At 42.4% G+C, this 24,116-nt stretch overlaps 1 protein-coding gene across 2 annotated transcripts; it reads right to left on the reverse strand.

The window, feature by feature from the left end:
• Window positions 1–35: 35 nt before the first annotated feature.
• tprb (translocated promoter region b, nuclear basket protein) lies at window positions 36–22,585 on the reverse strand. Of its 2 annotated transcripts, XM_084547686.1 has the most exons (52): window positions 21,910–22,585; window positions 21,458–21,562; window positions 21,298–21,371; window positions 20,002–20,098; window positions 19,805–19,908; window positions 19,520–19,684; window positions 19,227–19,319; window positions 19,058–19,138; window positions 18,709–18,796; window positions 18,440–18,580; window positions 18,170–18,273; window positions 17,863–18,060; window positions 17,667–17,774; window positions 17,332–17,558; window positions 17,056–17,219; window positions 16,747–16,889; window positions 16,136–16,284; window positions 15,885–16,047; window positions 15,654–15,788; window positions 15,432–15,572; window positions 15,098–15,266; window positions 14,546–14,712; window positions 14,091–14,243; window positions 13,857–13,973; window positions 13,284–13,487; window positions 13,007–13,194; window positions 12,714–12,861; window positions 12,472–12,609; window positions 12,220–12,351; window positions 11,948–12,078; window positions 11,624–11,834; window positions 11,337–11,483; window positions 11,030–11,228; window positions 10,717–10,910; window positions 10,389–10,462; window positions 9,952–10,148; window positions 9,552–9,845; window positions 9,125–9,279; window positions 8,959–9,039; window positions 6,955–7,143; window positions 6,717–6,869; window positions 5,014–5,107; window positions 3,968–4,128; window positions 3,825–3,884; window positions 3,625–3,716; window positions 3,216–3,322; window positions 2,947–3,045; window positions 2,625–2,775; window positions 1,837–1,958; window positions 1,659–1,754; window positions 670–719; window positions 36–299 (listed from the first exon to the last, which is right to left on the reverse strand). In XM_084547686.1, the coding sequence occupies exons 1-52, from the start codon at window positions 22,058–22,060 to the stop codon at window positions 180–182; spliced, it is 7,224 nt and encodes a 2,407-aa protein (XP_084403812.1). In that variant the 5' UTR covers window positions 22,061–22,585; the 3' UTR covers window positions 36–179. The 2 variants fall into 2 exon arrangements, with proteins under 2 accessions (XP_084403812.1, XP_084403813.1); XM_084547687.1 differs by lacking the exon at window positions 670–719 and having other exon boundaries at window positions 103–299; window positions 21,910–22,251.
• Window positions 22,586–24,116: the final 1,531 nt, after the last annotated feature.

The raw sequence follows: 24,116 nt of genomic DNA on the forward strand, positions 1-24,116 counted from the left end.
AGAAGCCTTCCACAGCAATGTTATAACAAGTTTAAGTTTATTATATTTTTCATAAAACACGCTGCTTCAGCTTGGACCGCAATTACAGAAGGTACTTGTCAAGTACATTTAAAAACAAAAACAAAAAAAATAATTAAAACGAAAAATAGAACTACAAGCCTCGGAACAAGTGAACATTGTTAAGACTGAATACAGAGTCTGAACATTTTGATTTGTTTCTGACGGGAACGACGTTTCCTGATTAGTGCTTCATCTTGGGAACTGTCTCCTGTGTATTCCCCGAGAAGGAAAGGCTTGACCTGTTGAAGAGTAAAAGAAGATTTGTCAAGATGTCTGCGCACATTAAGATAAACGTCAACAATGTGACTATTAGGATTAGGAAGTATATATATATTGCCCAAAGCATGCAGCATATATATATATATATATATAAAGACAAAGGTCTGTTTAAAATGGGATTTCATCAAAGAAATACATTAAAGTATATATGAATAAATTTGGTGTTAAAAGTGTTTAAATATTTAAGCTGAAATCTGTAACTTTTCTATTTGATTATCAATAAAGACGTAGTGTCGTAACAGTGTGTGGAAGCCTGCGTTTTATTTAGATTCAATTGAAAGAGAGAAAAAAAAAAAAAGTGTGGTTGTTTTTTGTCGTGTAAATACAAACAATGTGTGTCAGCCCTTTGCTGTCAGCTGGTTTGAATTTGTGCCAGGTGCCTGAAACACAAGATACTTCCAGCATGAGGCCCATTTTAAGACAAATGTGAATCTTTGTCTCAGACTGTATATAAATATGGACAATGCGTCACCACTTCCTTGCACTGGCCAAACTGACGCCATTACATGTTACATGGAAATGTTGGATTATACACTGTACTTGTTTTTTTAAAAAAAAACAACTCTCATGGGGAGTGGTTGGCATGGCAACTGGTCGTCACCATTACGTCACATCCTGTTTCTATAGCGTCAAAACGAAAACGAAACTTATCCAAAGAATTGACACTTGAGCATGCATCAACATCATATTAACTACCTAAAATAACAAAAAAAACATCCTTGAAAAAAAAAAATAAAAATATATATATATATATATATATATATATATATTTTACGTGTATTTTAGTGTTTTAGTTTCGGCCCAAGTCCCACCCACTAACATAGAGGAGGCGGAGCTTATGACCTATACTGCAGCCAGCCACCAGGGGGAGCTCTACTTGCTTTGGCTTCACTTTTGAGGAGCTGTTCTGCCATCCATCTTTATACCGTCTATGCTTCGTCTCAATAACAAAGTCTTCACAGTATTTTATTCTACCAGTTTATGATATTGGTTGTATTTTAAAATCCAACAGTCCAGTTTGCCACAACTTTAGCAAAACACACTTGATAGTCGACAGCTTTTATTCTGCTGGTAATGCTTTTTTTTTTGGTTAATTGTTAACTCTCAACACTCCCTCCCTCCCTACCATACTTTCATTCACAATATCAGGATTTGTTGGATATAAAAAGGCAGAGTGATTTTGCCATAAATACTAAAGTGGTTTTTTCTATTAATTTTGTGACCAGTTGTGCCACCAAACTGAAAATGACCATAAAGACACCATGGACATGTTTATTTTTTTCCCAAAGATCAGTGATACCACCACAACAATGAGTTACCTCCTCTCTTCATGCGGCCTCCACGGCTCTCTGGCCAGCGCTGCAACTGTCTGCTGGTTCCAGGTCGCGAGGGTTTAGGTGGAGCACAGCTCGTGTCTAGGGTCAAAGCAAACAACTTGATTCAATTAAAGACGCATCAAAAATTTAATTATCAAGTCGCAGTCGGAGTGCACCATACCTGCTGAGCTGGAGGAAGGCTCCTGGCTGGTGGAGGGGAGGCTGGTCTTGTCAGACAGCTGGCTTGGCTCCTCCATATCTCCCTGAGACACCACAGGCTCCACTGACACTTCAGCACTGGGCCTGGAACAAACATACAAAATGCATGGGAATTCCTTTATTTCGTCAAACACGTCCCATTAAGATCACTCAGGACTGCAGACCTCAAACTCTGGAACAGTTTGCCTCTGCATATTAGACAGACTTCATTGTCTTTGTTTTTGTGTCGACTGTGCGTTTATACCGGTTAGGCATAACATTATTACCAACTTCCTAATATTGTGTAGGTCTCCCTTGTTCCTCCAAAACAGTTGTGACTCATCAGAGAATGGACATGGGCCTTCTGAGGGTGTCCTGTGGTGTCTGGCTACAGAATGTTGTTAGTGGGGGGGGCTTTGAGGGGAGGGGCCTCTGTAGATCATCCCACAGATATTTGACCAGTTTGGGATCTAGTGAATTTGGAGGCCAGGTCAACACCTTGTGCTGTTCTTCATGTTTTTTTGAGTTGTTCCTAAAGCATTTTTGTGTGTGTATCTGGGGATGACTGCTGCCATCAAGGAGTGCCATTGCTATGGGGTGGGGGTGCCTGGTCTGGTCTAGTTGGGAGCACTTAGGTCAACAATTGTTTTTAAATGTGCTTTATAAATTAAACTTTGCATGACAACCGCTACTATAAGACTTGTTGGCTTCAGGGTCATAAGTATAAATTCCATAAACTCTGATAAACTGCTAAAGAGGAGTGAGGCTCACCTATCAGTGTCAGGCTCCAGGAAGACGCCGTCTCTCTCCTCCCCTGTACCAGCTGCTCCTGGCACCACCAGGCCTGGTGTGGATGTACTCACCATGGGAACCGACTGGGAGGCGTGCTCTGTAGTGTCGGACTGAGCCACCTCTGAGAACACTGTTAGCGGAACAGACGGACAAGAAAACAAAATAACATTCACTTGTGTTGTTTTTAGGTCACTGATAATCCTCCCAGCTCTGAAAACTTCCACCCAGAAACTGGAGATTGTGTTGAGTTGGAAAAGGGCATGGTCCTCTTCATATCAGAATGACAGAGACAGACGGTTACCTGGTGCTGAAACTTGAAGTGGCGTGGTGGGAACGCTGCGTCCTCCAGAATCCTCCTCAGGAGTTACTGAGAACAGAGGACTTTCATACATCCCAAGACCTGAAGAAAAGAATTATTTTGTATTTAAGATGAAAAACTACATAACCACCTGTGTAGCACCCAACACCCCTCTGCTCTCTCTCCCTTCCACTATTTTATGTCCACCTTTATATTTCCGTCTAATGAAGTATTTAAAAAGGACAAACTCAGTGTGTGAAGTGGTGAAGTACCTCCTTGCGATGCGAGCTGTCCCAGGTCAGAGTGCGAGGAGCTGGTCTGCGGCGTGTCGTCTGAGGGACCAAACCTGAAGCGAGGCACCCCTGCCACCTGAGGAGAACTGAGAAAACAAAAGAAATGTAGAGGTGCATCACATGGCACAAGACCACAGAACAACTTAACACCAAAACGGTCCAGTCAGTCTTAGGTCTGGTCCGCGCTAGTATGTTTACTAAAAACTAGTGTCCCACTTGGTAAGCAAGCTTTGTAACGGGGGCTCACTTACAGTAGAAGGCAAACTTTCTAACTTCATCTAAGATTTTTTTAGATGTGATACCATGGCTTTCTTTCCTCACATACAAGACATTGACATTTATACGTGTTCAGCGCTCTAACTTGTGTCTGGATGCGTGTGAGACTCACTGGATGGCCTGGTCGAAACCATCAGAGCGGTGATGCACCACCAGAGTGGGAGTGCTGGGAACCATCCTGTCGTCCTCATCAAAGAAGTGCTGCTGCAGAGGGAGAGCAAAAAAAAAAAAAAAAAAGAGTTGGATTCAAGCAGAGACACAGGAGTATAATGTTCAAATGGATGCATGTAAAAAAATAACAAAGCGACTTACAGCGCTGCCCTGCACCCCAGGAGTAAGTCTACCCACCGACTGACGACGAACAGGGATACGCTGTGAAGGTAGTTTTATGAGAGACGTTATTTTAATAACCATAACCAAGAAACAACAACAAACAGCTTTATCGTCCTGCGTACCTGAACCTGAGAAGGCGGCCCCAGTTCTGATGTCGGCGCTGAATGGATGTTCAAGCGAGGGGGAAGCTGCTGCATTGGTCTCCGTGGCGACTGGGGCATGCGTGTACCGGAGCTGGAGATGGGTTGCTCTGTAGAGAAGGCCTCCATTGAGCTGCTCTCAACTAAAACAATAATAAAAAAAAAATGTTTTTGGTTAGATAAATACACTGACCCACACTTATCAACCATCAGCCAACCAAACATTTACTGAATTATAGGTTCCAGAAATCAGAAAAAAGCAAATATAGCATCAAAGTAGCAGGACCCAAACCGAGTAGAACACCTCTGGGACATTATTACTCCGGGACCTCACATCTCGGAGGAGATACCCGAGAATGCCATCCGCCGCCTCATTAAGAGGATTCCCCCAGATGTTGTCAGGCATGCATACAAGCACATGGGGGCCATACTAAATACTGAGAACCATTCTGAGTTGCTGCAATGAAATTTCAGCAAAATTAACTAGCATGCCGCATAATTTTTTCCACTTTGATTTTCAGGGTGTCTGCGGATTCAGCCCTCTGTAGACTGATAATTTTAATTTCCATCAAATGATGTGGCATCCTTTTGTTCCTAACACAATTACCCAGTCCATATCAGTATAGATATTCAGCATGACCCCCCCCCCATCGAGATCTGATATGCTTTCAAAGTGTTCCTTTCATTTTTTGAGCAGTGTTTAATGAGTAAGAGGAGATTTAGACTGAACTTAAAAGAGGGGAATTCATGCATCGGTTTAACAAGAAAATTGCGTTGTCTTGATGCCTAATAGTTTTGAAGTTAAACAACTTTATACGAATATTTAGTTTCATTTTTAAAGCGACGCCACCGCTGGAAACAACCTTTAATTTGACCACCCTCCCCCTTCAGACAGACAACAACATATTACAACTTTCCCAGTCACCGTGAAGAGTCAGATAACTAATTCGATGACGGGGCAGTTCATGAGAACATGGGCAGAAGCTGAGGTGGATATACGCTACGTGATGGGGTTTACGGGATCTTACAGCTGGGTGTCTGGGAATCTGCTGGCCTCTGGGTGGAGTCGGACGCCCCCAAACTCTCCTCTGTCTCAGTGCCCGGGTCTGTTGCATCAGCTCCCTGAGAAAGGAAGGAACAAAGGGAAATAATTAAATAAAATGAGCGGTAAAAGAAATGAAAGATGATGACATGAATTTTAAAACATGGTCAAAAGGTTAAATGGAAAGTTAGACGGAGAAGTGAATTAGAAAGGGAACAAGAAACAAGTTATGGCACAGTTCCCATGCACTATAGTTGCCAGTGTATACTGGCAGAACCCCACATACAGATTATGAATCATTTTCTCCCTATAAGGAGCAAAAATGCCCTTTAGAAAGGAAAAAGAATCTTGTTAAAAAAACAAGACTCCATAGAACCGGATCCTTCCAAGGAATGAATTAAAATGTTGAGGAATCATCAAATGTAAACGCAAATGGCAGGCTTCACTAATTTGTTATTCACTTTATTACTAGTTTATTACTATAAGCTAGAGACCTTTTAAAAGGTGAGCACCTTTTAGCTGCTATTCACCAATCAGGCATAACATTATGACCGAATATTGTGTAGGTCTCTCTTGTGCCTCCAAAACAGCTGTGACTAATCAGAGGATGGACATGGGCCTTATGATGGTGTCCTGTGGTGTCTGGCAACAGAATGTTGTTAACGGGGGGGCCTTAGGGTCCTATGGGTTGAGGGGAGGGGGCTCTGTGGATCACCCCACAGATACTTGATCAGTTTGGGATCTAATGAATTTGGAGGCCAGGTCAACACCTTGTGATGTTCTTCATGTTTTTCTTTTAGTTGTTCCTAAAGTGTTTTTGTGTGTGTGTCTGTGTCAGGCTGCATCCTGCTGGGGATGGCTGCTGCCAGCATTACTATGTCATTGCTATGGGGTGGGGGTGCCTGGTCTGGTCTAGGAGGGTGCTACATGTCTAAGTAACATCCACATGAATGAATGCCAGAAGTTTCCCAGAAGAACATTGAGTTGTCACAAGATGATTAATGTTATTTACTTCTCCTGTCTCCTGTCATAATGTTGTGGCTGATCGGGGTATTTTTACCGCAGTGTTTTCTGATTTCGGGAAGTATTGATGGGTTAACACACTTTAAATTAAAGGTTTCGATCTAATTATATAGAAATCTGAGAAGTGTATTGGCACAGGAGTAGGATGTTTGGATGAGTACAAGACTTTTGTTTCACAGGCCCTATGATCCAAACAATGACTATCAGTATAGTTTAAGTCCACATTCATGTTTCCGGGGCAAGAACTCTTTCCACACAGAAACTAGCAGTGCACCAGTTGTTGTCCATCACCTTTTAAACTTATACACATGTGGACGACAAGTCAAAAGACCATTTACCGCCTCTGTGCAGACACTGACTCATCCCACTGAATATGCACAACCAAGACAAGAGTAAAAGGTAAACAGCTAAAGTCAACACCGGCCCAGCTTGCACGCAGACAGAAAGTTACGACATGGGGGTAAAATGCAAGGGACAGTGAAATGAGACTGTGGAAAACCTGAGTGTGGGAGATGTGAGGGGAAAAGGGAGTGTAAATCTCTGACTGGAAGCGTGGGAAGGGTTAATAACACGTGTGTGTGTGTGTGTGTGTGTGTGTGTGTGTGACGGTATAAAAGGTCAAAAAGTAGTAACGGTGAGGACATCATGTGTCACCTGTAAACCAACCTCTGTGTCGTCTCCTTCGTACGCCTCGTTGCCATCCCCACTCCCCTCGTTGCTGTCCTCTCCTTCCTCCCCCATCCCTCCGTCGTCTTCCTCCTCATCTTCTTCTTCCTCCTCCTCATCTTCATCCTCCTCCTCCTCATCTTCGTCATAGTCCTTTGTGATGTTACAAGACACATTTTCACAATGATGTCTCGTGACTAGTTCACATTAATGCTCCATAGAGAGAGAGACTCCCTACCTGCTCTTCTTCCTCTTCCTCCTCCTCTTCCTGGTCTTCTTCACTCTCTGTGTCGGTTACTATGACGATAACTTCCCGCTGTAGCTGGTCATTGGTGTCGCTTTGGCTCAGGCTAAAATCTTGTTCCATGGTGACGGACTGAGAGGATGCAGCTTCATCTCCCTCCTCCAGTGCAGGAAACTCGTCGGTCTGCAGGTTGAAACAAAGATCGACGACGCGATTATTTAAATTATTTTTTGTTAGCAACCGTCAAAAACACGTGTATACGCGGTAAATCTAAAGCTATTAGAACTTTTAGGTACACTAGATAAAACAAATGCATCCTAATGTAACAGTCCTGCATTATATGTTTACATCATGTAGGTTCTGGTATTCAGCATTTGTTTAAAATATGTGAGAGCTGTTGATTCAACTGTGTTTTCAGTTCGGAGGCTATGGTTTGTCGTACTATTGCACTGAATTGTATTGTGTAATGACACACATTTCTATTTTTCTGACAACCCCATTTTATTCAGTGGGCTAAACTAAATAACCGTAACACTTTAACTCAATCCAGCTTAACAGCAACACAAACTACATCCTCCATAATGATCACACGGTTCAATTAGCACCTGGTTTCAACATAAACTGAACATTACTGATAGTTTATAAATCCCAAACTGGGAAATCTCAGTGTATGATCTATAATCGCAGAAAAATCTATATTTACTAAGCAAAGAAAAACAACAAAAAAATGCCGTGTGCCAGTTACAAGAAGACCAGTGTCGTCTGTCAAACACAGACGAGAAAGTGTACGGACTGATGGTATGTGGCAGAAAAGATTTCCAGTAACATTCCTTCTTTTACAGAAGCTGCTCCGTTGTCTGTATGGTATATGATTAGGGATGTCTGATATTAACTTTTTGCCGATATCCGATATGCCGATATTGTCCAAACACACAATTTCCGATTCCGATATCAACCGATACCGATATACAGTATGGAGCCGTTTTTCCCCCAAAACTATTTTTAGGTCACATCACATATCTCCTGTCGTGGAATTAACACATCACCTACTTTCATAGGTGAAATTAACATTGTCTGTACAAAATAAGAACACTCCTTCAACTTAAGGTATGGAAAACGTGCCATATTTATTTTCAACATTTTGTCTCAAACAACAGCTCTTCCTGAGATCATCCTGACAATGCCCATTACAACTAGACTCTTTGAGCGAAAGTTGCGTTGTTTTTTTCAGTGCGTCCTTTCCTAGTTGTTTTGCATTACTTTGCCGCACAAGCGCTTCGTGTACCTCGGGATGGTTCTTCCTGATGTGAGCGATTAAATTTGAAGTGTTGAAGGACGAAGCCTTGGCCCCCCCCTCGCTTGATAAGCGCCTTGCAATCATTACAAATTGCAGTTTTGTTATCCGCAGGTGAAACTTTAAAAAAATTCCAGACCAAGGACATTTTCTGTAGCAATGAGCGAGTAAGCCTGTTAGCCACCACAAGCCACACACTGTTGTTGTTATTTTGCCTACAGGTGCGGTTTGATGATGTAATCAATTGCGCGCCGGTAAACGTCTGAGGACCCCACAAGCGATTCCAGCATATTTGCCGAAATCCAAGCTTTTCATTAACGGGCTTTCATTATCGGAGAAAAAACCGATACCGATTCTTACCAATATTACATAATTATGCTAATATCGGGCCGATAATATCGGACGACCGATATTATCGGACATCCCTATATATGATGGAGAGGCTGGTCCACCATATACTAGACAAGCTTTATGACTTTATAACAGTTATAAAGGTAAGATTTAGAGCAGGGTTGTTTTATTAAAATGCATTAATTTCCACTAGTGTATTTAATGTGTGTGTGTAGATATACAGCGTAATTTATATACGTTTATCCTCTCTCTGGTAAAGTTAAAGAAATATATCAACTCTGACTGGAGACATGGTTAAAAACGTGAAATGCTAAAGGAAACTATATAATAGTGTCTATTAGATTATGTCCAACCTGGCTGACTTCTGTGCCATCTTGACTGTCTGTAGGAACCACTCCCTCGGCCTCAGCACTTTCCTCTGCCAGCATCTCGTCCTTTAAGGAGAACAAACAATAATCAATTATTGAAAACACTTCTATATTTCCATAGCTTTCTGCATTGCCCCGCCTTCCTCCTCACCTCTGGACCCACTCTCTGGATGATGCGCAGCTTCTTGGGTATTGGAGCCCTGGATGTGTCTTCCTGGGTCGACTCGGTGTCAGTGACCACAGTGTTGCTCTCCTCCTCCTCACGGGGCCTCTTGGACATCGCTGAGGTTCCTGGTGTTGCTGAAACTGGAGATAAAAGCTTGGTTGTTGCTTACTGGTGAAAAGTAAGATGATACAATTAAGCTGTAGCACACTGTGTAAATGTAAAACACTGCATTTGTGGCTTACGCTACACGAGTGTCATGTCCACTTTAGCTTAATCTATAGCATCAAGTGCAAAACAAATACATAATGATTGCCTCTAAATATCCCACGGTACTCGACTTCTTTTCAGAGCACATTCCCTCACCTAGCTTTTATAAAAGTCTACATATCATGTCACAAGCATGAGTTCTCACCAGTGCCAAACACAGAGGAGGTGGAGGACGTTGAAGGCCACTCCACCTGCGAGGTGCTAGGTGTTGCTTCAATCACCACAGGCGGCGGCTCTTGATTGGCTGGCTCGGTGTGGGTCACGCTCTGCTGCTGCGTCGGCTGAACAAACGCCGTGGCCTGAGTCTGGGTCTGCTGTACGGTCAACATGGGGCTCGCCAAGGTGGTCTGGACGTTGGGGCTGGCGGAGCGAACCGAGCCGCTGGCGCTGCCGTACACGGTCACGTGCTCCACTGGTGGACCTTCAGTAGACTGCATAGCTGTCAGAGTAAATAAACATTGTTACCTGATACACATCTGAACAGTTTGTTGGTTGGTTTCGTACAAGGAGGAGGATTATGCATGACGGTTCGAGGTTAAACTTACCTTCCTGGGTCTCCACCTGTGTGGTGGGCATGACAGTCGCAGTGGGTGTCGGCGTGGGCACAGTAGCTGGGGTGATCATGGGCCTGATGCTGGCTCTCGGAGTGGGCTTGTTCCCCGGGTTGACGGGCTGTTTGCTGGCTGTAGGGACTACAGGCGTTGGCTTAATGTTGGCAGTCGGAGGCTCTGAGGTGCTGGCACTGACGGAGACGAGGACATAGATCAACGATGATTCTACTTGACCGTGAAAATATTTCTTGGATCCACCAAGTAAATGATCTCAGACCACTGGTGCCTTCCCAATGTAGATGAATAAGCTACTAAGAAACATCTAGTTAACAATCTGTCAGCTTAATAAGGTTTAATGAGTACTGCCAGTTGAATTTATGCATCCTTGTACATTTAATAACACAAAAACTACTAAACTGAAAAATACATACCTGCCCCTGTCTGCAGCCGGGGTCGTCTTCAGACTGATCTGCCTCTGTTCTGTGCTCCTCTGCTGCTCCTGCGTCTAAAACAGAGACATGTGAATGAAACCTACAGCAATATCGCTCAACAAGCCATTTAGATATCTTAACGTTTCTAATCCAGTCTATTAAAATTGAGACATATTAAGTTCTAAATGTACTTGGTTCAGAGCCAACTAATGCTGTACAAAGTTCCTCAGATCTCTTTGTCTGTACATATGTTTGGGTGTGAGTAAACTAATCTAAATTATGCATGTTTAGGGTTTCTGCTAACTTAAAACTCTACAGCGACTCTCACCTTGCTGGGACCTGCCTCGGGAGGCTCATCTCTCTGCTCTTGTCTCTCCTGCTGACCCCTCAGGTCTCTGAGTTCTCTCTCCTGTCGACTCAGACGGCCCTCGTACTGAGACTTGAGCGCGCTCACTCGCACCTCCAGCTCCTCGCGCTGCTGCTTTAATTCCTCGTTTTCCTTCTGCAGCTGGTCTTTGGAACCTGGGCATAAAATTATTTAGGAATGAGATTCCAATAAAGCAAAACAAGCAATTATGATGGGGGCAAAATGAAGATAGGAATGATTAATTTCGAATCTATAAAAATTGGGAAATCCTCACCCATGAGTTGGTTAATTTTCTGCTTGGCACAGACGATAGCCTTCCTCGTTTTGTCATCCTTCTCGCCCATCTGCTGTCTCAGCGACTCCTCCTGAGAAGCCTTCTCCTGCAGCTCCTGCCTCAGCCTGGTAAGCTCCGTCTGCAGCCTGGTTGCCTGCTCCTGGGCGTTACGAACCTCAGTCTCGCGCTCCGTGACCACCTGTGGGAAATGTACAGCCATGTTCAGATATTGTCTTTTTCAAGAAGATATGATGGAGGGCTTAGAACAATTCAGTTAAGATTTAATCTGAGACTTGTCATGTGCAACCTTGTTGATGTTCTCCAACTGTCCTTCCAGCTCTTTGGTCCTGGCTTCAGACTGGCTCAGTGAATCCTTGAGGCTCTGCAGTTCCTGAACTGAGGCTTGACGAGCTTCCTCTTCTTGGGACGGGCCCGCAGCAGCATCAGCTACCAGCTGGAGGACAACCGGTGTGAAATATTAACGTCAAACTAATACAAAAGTGCTGTTGCTAGTGGACTCAAATGTACACTACAATCACAAACCTTTATTTCATGTTTTAGACTGAAGACTTAAGCAGTGAGAAAGCCAACTACCTTGTCATGTTCGACCTTGAGCTCATCGTACTGAGACTTGTAGCGCCGACCAATCTTCTTGACCTGGGTGATAGTTCGCGCCTTCTCCAGGATTTCCCGATTCTTGGTCTCCACTTCCTCATTCAGCTGGTTCCTCTCATCAGTTATTTTACTCAAGTTCTCACGCAAGTTCTGTATCTGGCTCTGCAGGGATGTTGTGAGACTATTTGTCCTTAAGAGAGAAAAAGAGGGCAAAGAGAAAATGAATGCGTGGAAGAAAGAGAACAGACAAGACTGAATAATATTCTGCTTCATTCAGCGGTTGCATTATATATCATTGCTCACCTGGATACGTCTGCTTTAAGTCTGGTGCTCTCCTCAGAGAGCTGCTGGATTCGTTTGAGGTGTGCCTCTTTCTCAGAATGCAGACGCTTGTACTCTTCTGGGTCCGAATCTTTCTGCTGACTCACCAAATGCTAGAAGAGCAAACAGATCACATGTTAGAAATAAAATAGTTGTAGAACTTTTCTTAACACAGTCTCAAATCTGATGACAGGCGTAATTATCTTCTTCATATAAGAAGTATTAGTGATTTACGTTCCAGTCTCTAAACTGACCTGAGTACGAGCTTTCCAGCGCTTGATTTCCTCTTCCAGTAACTTCTTGTCTGCCTGCAGCATGCTGGTTTTCTCACTCAGCTCTGAATTAGCCTGCTGCATTGGCAAGATGTCTGACTCCAGCTTTTGCACCTGCAAACACGTAAAGAGATGAGCTTTAGAGGCAAACGTAATCAAGTGAAGTAACGGGACAAGTAGTTAAAGGACACAAGACAAAAACCACCAACTTATCCTACGAAATGAGACCAATACCTTAGCTTGAGTTTCCTGCAGTTGTATCTCCATCTTATTCTTCTCCTCTCTCAGGATCTTGTTGGTCTCCATCAGGATACTCATGGTTTCCGTCTTCTTCATCAGCTCGTCGTGCTGCTCCAGCGTCTTTGCCGTCACCTGAGACAAGATTAGCAACGCATTCGTCAGGTCCCGTACGTTATAGGTTTGAAAACCGCTGGCGAAGTTAAAGTGATTTGTACACATGGATACTAAATTTGTACCTGCATCCTCTCCCGTGCAGAACTCAGGCTGTCCTGCACCTCCTTCAGCTCTCGTTCCAGGTGCTCCATCCTCAAGCGGTAACGCAAACTCTCCCCCTGGGCAATTTCAAAACGAGACTCGGATATCTCCTTTTCCCGACGGACGAACCTGTGACAGAGGACAGAAATGGTAGGTAGGCAGTAGAACTGGTCAAAACTGAACACCAGTGGAGACGTTGAACCTCTTTACTAGACCAGACTTGATTTGTGAGATTCCTCAAGTACAAGAAAAAGATCTGGGATTAATGTGTTACCTCAGGATCTCAAGGAGCTGGTCTTGAGATTTTCCCTCTTCAGTCAGAGAGATGTTCATGGAGCCCTCACTGGCTGCCTGCTGCAAATTATCAGCCATCTTCCTGCTCACTGTCTGGATCTGCTCATGGAGGAGCGCATTCTGCTTCTGCAGCTCTTCATAGCGGTTCTCCATCTTGGACATCTCTTCCTGTAAAATGAGGGTATTTTCTTAATTTAATACCCCTAATCTAGTCTGCTCATTACTTATTTTATATATCTACTGAATCAAAAACAAACCTTTAGGATCTTTTCCTGCTCCTCCCAGGAGACTCTGGCCTCCAGCAACTCAGCACTGACCCTCTGGGACCTCTCCTCCAACTGGTGTCTGAGCTCTGCGGCCTGCAGGGTCTGAGCCTTGGCAGCCTGCAGAGCCTCCACGTCTGCTGCATGCAGCATCATCTCCCGCTCATACTTATCTTGAGCTTCAGCTGCCAGCTTAGCCTGGGGTGGGAGAGAATATTTTATATCGTCCTTGAATATTGGAAAGTTTATTTTTAAATGTAGAACTTCAACATAAAAATAAACCAACTGAAGCTGCCTTTTTGTTACAGTGAAGTATTTAAGCATCTGGTTGGCAGATGTCTGACATGTGTAGAAAGAGTTGTATGTAAAATCACTTAATGCAGTATTCAGGGAAGAGAGACACAGATTTTAGAGCTTTTTACAGAATATAATAAGATGCAATCTATTCTCCCGATATAACAGCCTCTATACAGTAAAACATGACTACTGGTACAGAGGATTGTTTTGACTTTGCAGAACATATTCTGAAATAACTCCAGATCAGCTTGTTTTATTATAGCGTCTTACCTGCTCCTGGATGTCCTGCATAGCTTGTTGCTGCTGGGTTTCAGCTGCTGTCACTCTCTGCAACGCTGCCTGGTGATCTGCCTGAGCACTGCTAAGACTCCTCTTTAGATTATTTATCTAATACAGACACACAAGAACAAAAAAAAAACATTTTCATTTCTTGCATAGAAAATATGCATTACATATACACAAAACTTTAATTTTTTTCCAGCAATACATGCTTGTTCGTTATACCTGTTCCTCCAGAGAGGCCAGGGCTGTCTTCTTCTGCTCCTCCAAGTCTTGTTTTTCCTTCTCTGCCTCCCGAAGCTTTTCTTCCAGCCTGCAGCGCTGCTCCTCGGCCTCCTTCATACGGGCCTCGATGGATGAGCGTGCCTGCTCCGTTACCTGTTCATTCACAAATATGAAAAGTTTATACAACAATTATCTTTAGTTTCCACTTCAAGCTCCCAATTTGCTGCATCCCAAAAGGTCTTCAAAGATAAATTGTACATGAAAAGTTACTAATTATATATATTCAAAACTAATTGAATTCTACGTAGGTTTTTCTTAATTGACTGTTAATCCTCAAGACAAATCTGTATGGTCTGTATTTCTGTATAAAGTTATAAATTTACATGAATTTAGAAATTCTGTGGTGAATAAAAACACAAAAAGTTTGGAGGTCGTGTCATGATTGTGCCCTTGACCTGTTTTTCTTTGTCCAGAGACTCCTCCAGGCTCTGAGCCATGGCTCTGTACTGCTCCATGGTGGAGGTGACCGACCTCAGGCTCTCCGCCAGCTCCTCAGCCCTGGTTTCAGCCAGCTGCAGACGACCTTGTAGGTCCTCTCTGTCTTGATCTGAACCCTGTAGGCCTGCAAGTCAGTGACACAACTTGAGTCAGAATGGATTTTAGGAGGGGAGGATGCTTTGAGGACAAAACAAAACAAAACAAAACAAAACAAAGCCACTGCACTGTTGAGTCTGTGGTATAAATGTGTGGTTTAGGCGTTTCGTTGGGATGTTTTTACTGGATCTACCTCATAAACAGCAGCATTCAAAAGTAGGTCAAGAGACTATAAAAGTGGACATTTGTAAAATCTTATTTACTTCTTTTAAAGTAATCTAGCGTGTAAATGAACATTTTAATGCACAACAGTTACACAAATAACGGCTTTACAGGACACCGTAACTCATTTGACTTAAAGTGTGTGTACACGTTTTGCAACTCTTTATTCTGTTGTATGCATTAACACCAACCTCTGATGATGGGTGCGGACGGGGAGCTCAGGCTGTGGCGTGCTTCAGTGCTGCCCTGCTGCACCCTCAAGGTTTTCAGCTCCAACTCTGCAGCATTCAGCAACTCCTTGGTTTTCTGGTGTAAAGCCACCTGAGTCTCAAACTGCCTCTTTGCATCCATCAACTGGATCTGTGCGTGAGAAAAACAGTTATGTTAAGAAATACCACAATTACAAATTCTTCTTTGCCCTTTGACGTCTGCTTTCGTTAACTTTAGGCCAGACAGCCAACTCTAAATACCTACAGTTCTTACACTTTTGGCTGAAATACTTACACAGATTAATTTAATGCTTACTTCATGGTTTCTGTTGAGGAGGTGTCTCTGTTCCACTTCATTCTCAAGCCTCTTCTGCAGCTGGGAGATCTCTCGTTCCTGCTTCTCCAGCTGGCTGTTGAGACGTTGACGTGTATCAGTCTCTGAACGCTCGAGCGTGGCCTAGAAGGACAGAGAGGTCAAAGGTTACTAGCTTTGTTTATACATGTATGTACGTGTGTTTAAGTTCGAGAGACTGTTTACCTGAATAGTCTGGAGATTGGTCAGCAGCAGGTTCTGGTTCTGCTGTTGGCTCTGAATTGTCTCCTTCTCTTGACTCAGCCTGGACTCCACCAGCTTCAGCATGTCTCTCTCCTTGCGCAGATTCTCAGCACGGCCCTAAACGGCAGGATAAGAACAGTATAATATCTCTGCATTTCTTCAAGTAGCGACAAATTAACCTCCTCAGCTGTGATAATGAACTAAGACACAAACCTCTGCCGTGCTGACTTTCTCCTTGGCAGCTTTCAGATCCTCGTTCAGGGTGTGGATGGTCTGCTCGAGCTTTTGCGTGGCAGTGGTCATCTTCTGTCCTTTCTCTCTTAGGGATGCGATCTCTTTCCTGTAGCCTTCAACATTGTCCTGCAGCATCTCATATCTGAAATTGCAGTCGTTATTTTTCTTTTTAGGCCAATGCTCTCTCTTTGTAAAACCAGTGTACAAATGATCTGATTATTAGTGCTTACCTCTTGGAGGCAAACTCCAGCTGAGTGGATATCTTGGCATTCTGGGAGCGGAGGTTGGAGAGCTGCTCCTGGAGCTTCTCGTTCTGCCCGGTCATTGCCTTATCACTCTCCATGCGCTCCTTCTTGTAGGTGGAGAACACTTCCTGCAACTGCACACAGACGTTTTATTTAGTTTTGTAGCGGTGGTAGTTTTCTTGTCAGCGGTTTATTGGATGCAGAAATATGAGACTTCAGTCTAAAGTTAAAGCGTTCAGTGAAACCTGGGCAAACAGATGATATTAATACCCTCTAGAAAAGTACAAAAAAGGTGCAAATGTCATTTAGTTTCAGACTGACAAAAGGTAGCAGAATAAAAAAACTTTCTGCTATATCAGAAGCAAACTAGTGTAAGGCACATAAGGATTGCAAATGTACTGAAATATAGTGGATCTTTGTAGGAACAATGCCATCTGGTGGCAACATAATATAAAGATTCAAGCCTCACTTGTCCTCAGGACAGAACCAGTGCTGTTGCTGTGCTTCATGTTATTTCGAAGGGATTTAGACGGTTAAAACTCAAATAAGACAGGATTCCTGCTGCATCGCTCTTGTGCGGCAAATGTGGCGCTCACCTGACGCAAAGCTGCCTTGGCCTCCAGAGCTTCAGCTGAATCTGTGGCCATGGAGACGAGTGCAGTCGGCGTTCCCGTGGTGGGAGTGGTAGCCGGTGAACGTCTGGGAGTAGAAGTCAGGCTGAACTCTTCGGGCGGCGTACCTTAAAGGATAAACAACCAGGATATTATCAGACACGCAGGTATTATTTGAGATGAAACCTGACCGAAGAGCTGGGAACCAAAGCTAGGCTCAAGTTGGGGGAAATCAAATCCTACAAACTCCTGATATTGGCGCTTTGTAAAGGGGTAAATGTGCACGTGTTGTACCTTGTTGTGGGAAGCTGACTCCAGTTGCCTGAGCCAGAAGCACACGGTACATGTCCCTCTGCCTCACGATGGACTCGGTCAACTTTATCTGCTGGCAGCGTTGCTCCTTCAGAGACTCCAGCTCTGTCAGGGCTTTCTCCAAACTCTGCTCCAGCTCCCCTCGCCTGAGACAGTCAATTGGATAATTAATTAGGCTGAATAATTTGGCAAATTTTAGCTTTTATTGCCTTGCGGATAAGCAAAGAGAAAAAGAAATGAAAATATTAGAACACATACTTATTGCCAGTGGCCTCAAACTCCTCTTTCTCTTGGGCATCACTGAGCTCCCTGAGGGCCACAAGGAGACGCTGGTTCTGCTTCTGAAGCTCCTCCACACTGCGGAAGGTCACCAGGTGTTGGCTGATCACCTCTGATGTGCTGCTAACGTCGGCTGAGCTCACCTCCTCCTCATGAACAACATGGTTTCCACGGGCCTCTTCCAGCTCAACCAGCAACACACGCACCTTGGAAGAAAGATAGATAGAAAGTTAAGATGTTAATCAGTTATATCTTTGATTTTCTTTTAAAATAAAACAAAAAAAATTTGCCTGGGATAAAGAGCATGCACCCACCTGCTGTGCCATGTCTGCCAGCTGTAGTTCACACCTCTGACTGTCCCGTTCCAGGACAGAGGAGCGCTTGTTGGCCTCATCCGCCTCGCTCTGCAGACGGTGAACCTCCTGTGAACAAATATTTGGCGTTAACCGTTGTCACTCGACTAAAGAAAAACTAATGAAAGTGCCAAAACATTTTTTCTGCACTACACACCTTTACTGCCTGCTCCAACTTGGCAGAGAGACTGGCCACTGACTTCTGCATGCGCTCATGCTCGTCCCTTTGCCGTTTGAGGATGGGGGCTTTCGCCTCCACTTCCTGCACAATGTCATCTAAATACTTGTTGACTCGTTTGTTCTCCAGTCGCTCCAACTGAAGCTGCTCCTGGCACTCGACATATGCAGTGTACAGCTGAAAACACACATGATGTGTCGTTAAGCAAGGAAAGCAACTCTCGCTGGTAGTTCCACACAAAATGTTGAGAAATTAGAATAAGTAAGAGATTAACGGCCGTACATACCTCAGTCAGCTTCATATTTGGTTTAATTTTGGACACGGCGGCTGCTGTGGGAGACATTGTTGTTATTTGCTCCTCTGTGAGCAGAGATGTTGAACCAACAGGGCCTGGAAAAAAATTAGTAAAATAGTATACATCATTCATTTAAGGAAAATCCCAGGAAGGCTTGGTGTAAAGTTATTTTAAATTCAAGAAAAAACTGACATGTATTTATTTTAAAATGTCCACCATTTAATCATCCAGCGTCACAAAGATAAAAACAAGACTACTGACCTCTAAATTTAGAGCTTGACAGAAGGTCGTTGGCGTTGTCCAGTTCTTTCTCAAGGCTTTGGATCCGCTCCTTTAACTCACTAACGGTTTTGTCTGTGGCTCCATTTATTTCCTGCACCTTCTCCTCGAGAGCCTTGTTTGCTGCGGCAGAAGGAGAAAATTGAAGAATGAAGCACATTCAGACTCTGTCTTTATCTGGATACATATAACGAACTAAATAAGAATGGTAGGTTTATGGCGATAAAGATCATTCTGTGGTAGAATCGTACTTTCTCCTGCATCTTTGAGCAGTTTATGCAGCTCCTCCACGGCCCGACTCAGCTCTTCGCTTTTCGCCTCAGAATCTGCTGCTGCTCCCTGTGAGAATAAATGGTTAGAGGTGGAAAAACACAGACAAAGAAACTGAACAACTACACACAGACAGAATCAGTTCAGTCATGGAAATCAAACATCAGATGTTTGCTGAAGGACAATTGTGTAGGATAAGTCTGTTTTCACAAATGAGCTATTAAAACTCTACCCTTGTCTAAACTAGTTAGCCAAACAGACACAGCGTGAATTTAAAATTGGAGTAAATGTTTTGGTCATCACGTAGCTTGCTTTCACACATCTACATACCTTGTATAAATTGGAAAGCTTAATGTTGGCATTCAGCTCATTTCTGAACTTCTCCTCCATGGCGGCGTGTTGCTCCTTGGCCTAAGATAAGAAAGCACAAAGCCATTCACTCAGATGATTACACTTCACCAAGTGAGAGAGAGAGTAAACAAATGTGAAATACACATACTTCTTTCAGTTTGCTGATCATGTCCTCATTTTGTTTCTGGAGGTGTTCGTTGGAAGTCTTCAAACTGGCCACTTGATCTTGGAGCTTGTTCAACTGGAATCACAACGACATTAGACATTTAGGTCTTTATATTACCTAAAAACAGAACTGCCCAAAGTCAAGGTACGCTGAACGCTGAGCAAAGTGATTCTTTAAAACGTGAAAGGTAACCAGACTTGCCTACTTGTGTCATCATCTCTGTAAAACTAGTCGGATCTGCCACTATAATGTTTTAGATGTTAATAAAGACTTGCCTCATCTTCTTTATTCTCCAGGGTGCATTTCAGCTCCAAGATCTCGTTACCCTTCTGGCGGGACAGGGACAGCATTTCTTCAGTCTTGGCCTTCAGCTCCTCATTCAGCCAAGATGTCTGTCCGTGGAGCAGCTCTTTTTCTTGCTCCATACGCGTCTCCTTGTACTGGAACGGCAAACCACAACAACTTTGGTCAGTAATTGTCTTTTAGACCAATATGTGCAGTAGATTAAAATACAATGTGTTAAGATATATAACCATTTTGAAATTAAAGATATAACTCACCTTAATGTTGACTTCAGCTGCTTCAAGCCCATCTAACTTCATCTGCAGGGCCATCTTAGAGGTGTTGACTTCCACCAACTTATCATTGAGTTGCCTCAAGTCATCTTTTGGAGCAGTCAGAATAACATTAGTGCTATGTACATGAGATATTTTGTAGCTTTTAACAATAATGTCCATATTAATTAATCGATCCGTACCATTTAAATGCTCCACTTCCAAGGATCTCCTCTCCAGTGTTCGAACAAGTTCCCGCTTTTCTGCCTCCAGTTCCTCTTTGGCTTTTGACAGCAAAGCCTGAACAAATGAAGAACTTTAATCACAGACTGCTGGCATAGCTTTAAATTAAACACAATTTAGGGGTTATACCTGAAGCACTATATACATAACCATTTTTTAGTTCAAGTATCTACGTCAGTTATACTTTAAATGCATTGCAATTTAAAGAAATAAATGTACTGATAAGGCATCTTTGATCGGATTAAATCAAGCACGTAGCCAAGCCTGATCTGTAGCGTTTGTTCTAATACTGCCGTAAACCAAAACCAAATTAAAGAACGTACTTAAACATGTAGGCTGTGTGGAACTACTTTACAGAAATGAGAAGAAATTTCTGTTGTATAGTTTTGTAATGCTAGTTTGAGAAGAATTTTGATTTAGTATTTGTTGAATGTTTAATAGACACACCAGAGAGCTATTTATTAAAAGATATTTATGTTAGCTGGTTATTTCTACAGTCAAAACCATTTAACTCTATGTGTTTTTTTGTGATGAAGGTCAGTACACTTGTATGATGAAGAAGAAGGAAATAGTTTGGAGGCACGGACCTTCCCTAAACGCTGTAAGGAACTATTCAAATATTAAGCATAGAGGCCTACACTGGTTTAATGCACATGTTTTCTGGGAGAATACAAGTAAAACAAGAAAAGTCTTTATGTATCACCAGGGAAGGAAATTTAGTTAATTTATAAACATAAAAAGAAAAAAGAAATAGGCTCATACTTCATATTTAATTATCGTAGAGGGGAAAAACTTGATTGGGACATCCCTAAATAAATGATAACAAACTGTAAACCTTTCAAAACACCAACGTACTTTCACTTTCTAAAAGGCCAACAAAAGATGGTTTTGGTTTCTATTAATTTTAGGTGAATATTGTGTCGAGAAAGTGTTTGTGTTCACAGAAGCTCCATCTCAATAAAAATCTATAAATTACATTAAACATCATTGTTTTTCCCAGCAGCATTACTTTATGACACCTCAACTTCATGAACTTGAGGTTTACGTTTTAATCCAGAAGCTAAAGGATGTTTTCTCATCCAGACCATGGTGAATTCACTTATTCCTCATTAAACATCTTGTTTTAGACTGAAACAAATGCTCTATGTATGTCGTCTGTCCTCTTAACATTTGACCAGGGACCAGAAACGCACTCCTTCAGCCTCAGATGGTCAAAAGTTTAACAGAAATTAAACTAGTATCTGTATTTTTGTTACCTGCTCTGATGACACCCTCTCCTGGGCAGATTCATATTCTCTGTTCTTCTCACGTACACTTTTGAGTTCCTCTCCTAAAGGAAAGATTTAGTCAAAGTCAGTATGGTGAAGTAATACAAACTAATGAACCTGAGTGAAGTTAAGTCTGTGTAATACTTACTGAGCTTAGCAAAATCTTCTTTGAGATTATGATGTTCTTGAGTTTGGGACAAAAGATCCACCTGACATTGAGAAAGTTGTTTAACTTTCTCGAAAAACTGTTGCTCTGTAGGATGAAAGTAAGAAAATATGGTTAAACAGATCAGATACAAGCGTCACTTTCTGTTCAATGTCATCTAGCAGTTAGCTCTGGAGGTTAGCATGCTAGCATTAGTTAGCTGCATATCGTGTTTATTGATAAACCGTTTTATGTAACATTAGCGATGGGTCGAACTCCCAGAACCGTTGGCAGACAAACTAAACTTTCATCTATGCGAGGCTGCCATATTAGTCCATTCAAAACAAAGTTATTTGCATTAACTTGGCCCCAAACATGCAGGCATGGTGAGCAACGCCAAACTATTTAGCATGGCAGCGCCGCAATATATAGCCACGTTACAGGGAATAACGTACCGCTGTCAACACGAAATTGTTCATATTGCGCTTTCAATGAATCGATTTCATACTGCTGATCCGACAGGGCTTTCTCGAGTTTGTTTTGAACTGCTTTCGGTAGCTTGGATATCTCCGAACCGTCCAACTCCTGCAGCAGTAGTGCCGCCATTTTTCCGACAACAACCCGACGCGCAGGCGCAGTTGTTAATAAGAGATTGCCGAGGAGGTTTCTGAAGCATTGTGGGAAATGTATTTATTTCATGTGAATTTGAAGTTTTCGCCTTAATCTGGAGGCTAGACGCTGTTTTCCAAACCAGAGCGTGGCAAATATGCTTTCAAACGTGCTCAAAGAGCTAGTGCAAACCTAAATTGTTCATTATCAAAGCTTTAAACTGCATTTTAGACTGAATCTATTGCTTTATTCATGTTGTCTGGGTGCTACAGATGGTCGGTAGATGTCGCCATCACACACAAAAAGACAGGTGCACATGTGCGCAAAACTGTACTTGTCTGACTGTACATGTGGGTAAATTTCCATGTACCAGTAACAGTCAGAGGCTTTATTGGAAATATTTCATGCCATACCTAATAAATATAACAAGTGCGGGCAAAGGGGGAAATAAAAATATCTGATGCATCACGGTTAGACTTTCATTATTTCTTTGAAAGCACAGACTCTTGCTTTTTTTAATGTTTGAACAATACTTAGCATTATAAGTTTTCACTGTTGGAGTCTCTTCAAATAAAATATGATGATGCCATGATTGGTAACACAGAGTTCCTGTTCTTAACACATCTGGGAATTTAGCGGTTTAATACCACACATACTGCATATAGAGTGAATTAACACGTTGTGACAATAAAAATTGTTTTTGTGATATATTAAACATTACTTTGTTTTAAAATAATGAACTTGTCTCGCCCTCTGAAGCTCAACACTCTACATTATACTGCAAACTGTATAATATTGTTGTACAGAATTGTAAAAGTGTATTTTTGTTTTCACCAGGTTACCTCCAGACAGAAAAACATTCACTAACGTTCCTGGAAATCTGGAAGAGCTGAATTAATGTGTGGAACTCCTTTTTTCATACTTTCACACTTACTTTACTTTAAGTTTCAGTCACTGCCCTCTACGTGGGTTTTAATTGCTTCCACAGTTTCTGTTTAACTCATTAATTACCTGCGTCCGGGGTGACATAAACCTGGTAGGTATTTAGACCCTGTCAGGACCAGTTTTGACAAATACCTCAGTGGCTTATTGGTTCATATTCACTGTGGTACTTCCACGAGACAAAAGACCGTCAAGCTATTGCCCCGGGCAGCCAAACTATTTTCTTACACTCTCCTGTCACGCCTGGATACCAAGATGTACAGTAACCTATAGCAACATTACAGTGCAAACCTTTTGATCTGAGTCACCTGGTTGCTGTTTGCACTTGTTGCGAAAGCCAGAAGAAGCATGGACCCTGCAATCTGAGGCATGATTCATGCCAAATGTTTGACTTCCTATTTTAAGTTCCATGCAACAACAATGCGACCGAACAACATCCGGCAAGAATTTAGAAATGTTTAACTACCTCTTCTTCCGTCCTTGCGGTTTGTTTTTGTGCATTCAAGTAACTAGTGTCTGAATCAGAATCAGATTTATTGCCACGTATGTCCACACACACGAGGGATTTCTCTCGGTGTTTGGTGCAATAAACACGGTAAGACAGAAGAAACAACATAAATTATACAAAATATACAAAAATAAAAAAAAGTCTGCTTTTCAATATTAGTAAAAGGAACTGTAGAGATCAATAACCAAAAAAAAAAATGTAGTGTAGAAATGTTCACAGTGTTAAGTATTGATTAAGAGACAGAACGTGTAGGTTATGGTCCGGGGAAAGTTAATGTGATGCATAGACACTGTGTGTGCGGCTTCATCAGATCATCATCATCAAATCCAGAACTAACAGACTAAAAAACAGCTTCTGCCCTCATATGTCTCACACCTTCAACCTCTCCTTCATAAAACTGTTGTGCAATAACCGCCATCCCTATCCCTATTCCCCAGTCTACCTGCACTCAGTACGTTTTATTGTGTATTGCTGCTATAATTTTTATCTTTATTGCTTCTGAACCAGAGAGTTGCTCAACTGTATTTCGTTGTTTCTAACCGGACGATGACAACAAAACTTCTTATTCCTATTCTTAATGTCATGCACATTGACTTATACGAG

This window comes from Chelon labrosus (assembly GCF_963514085.1).
Source record: "Chelon labrosus genome assembly, chromosome: 7".
NCBI classification, from domain to species: domain Eukaryota; kingdom Metazoa; phylum Chordata; class Actinopteri; order Mugiliformes; family Mugilidae; genus Chelon; species Chelon labrosus.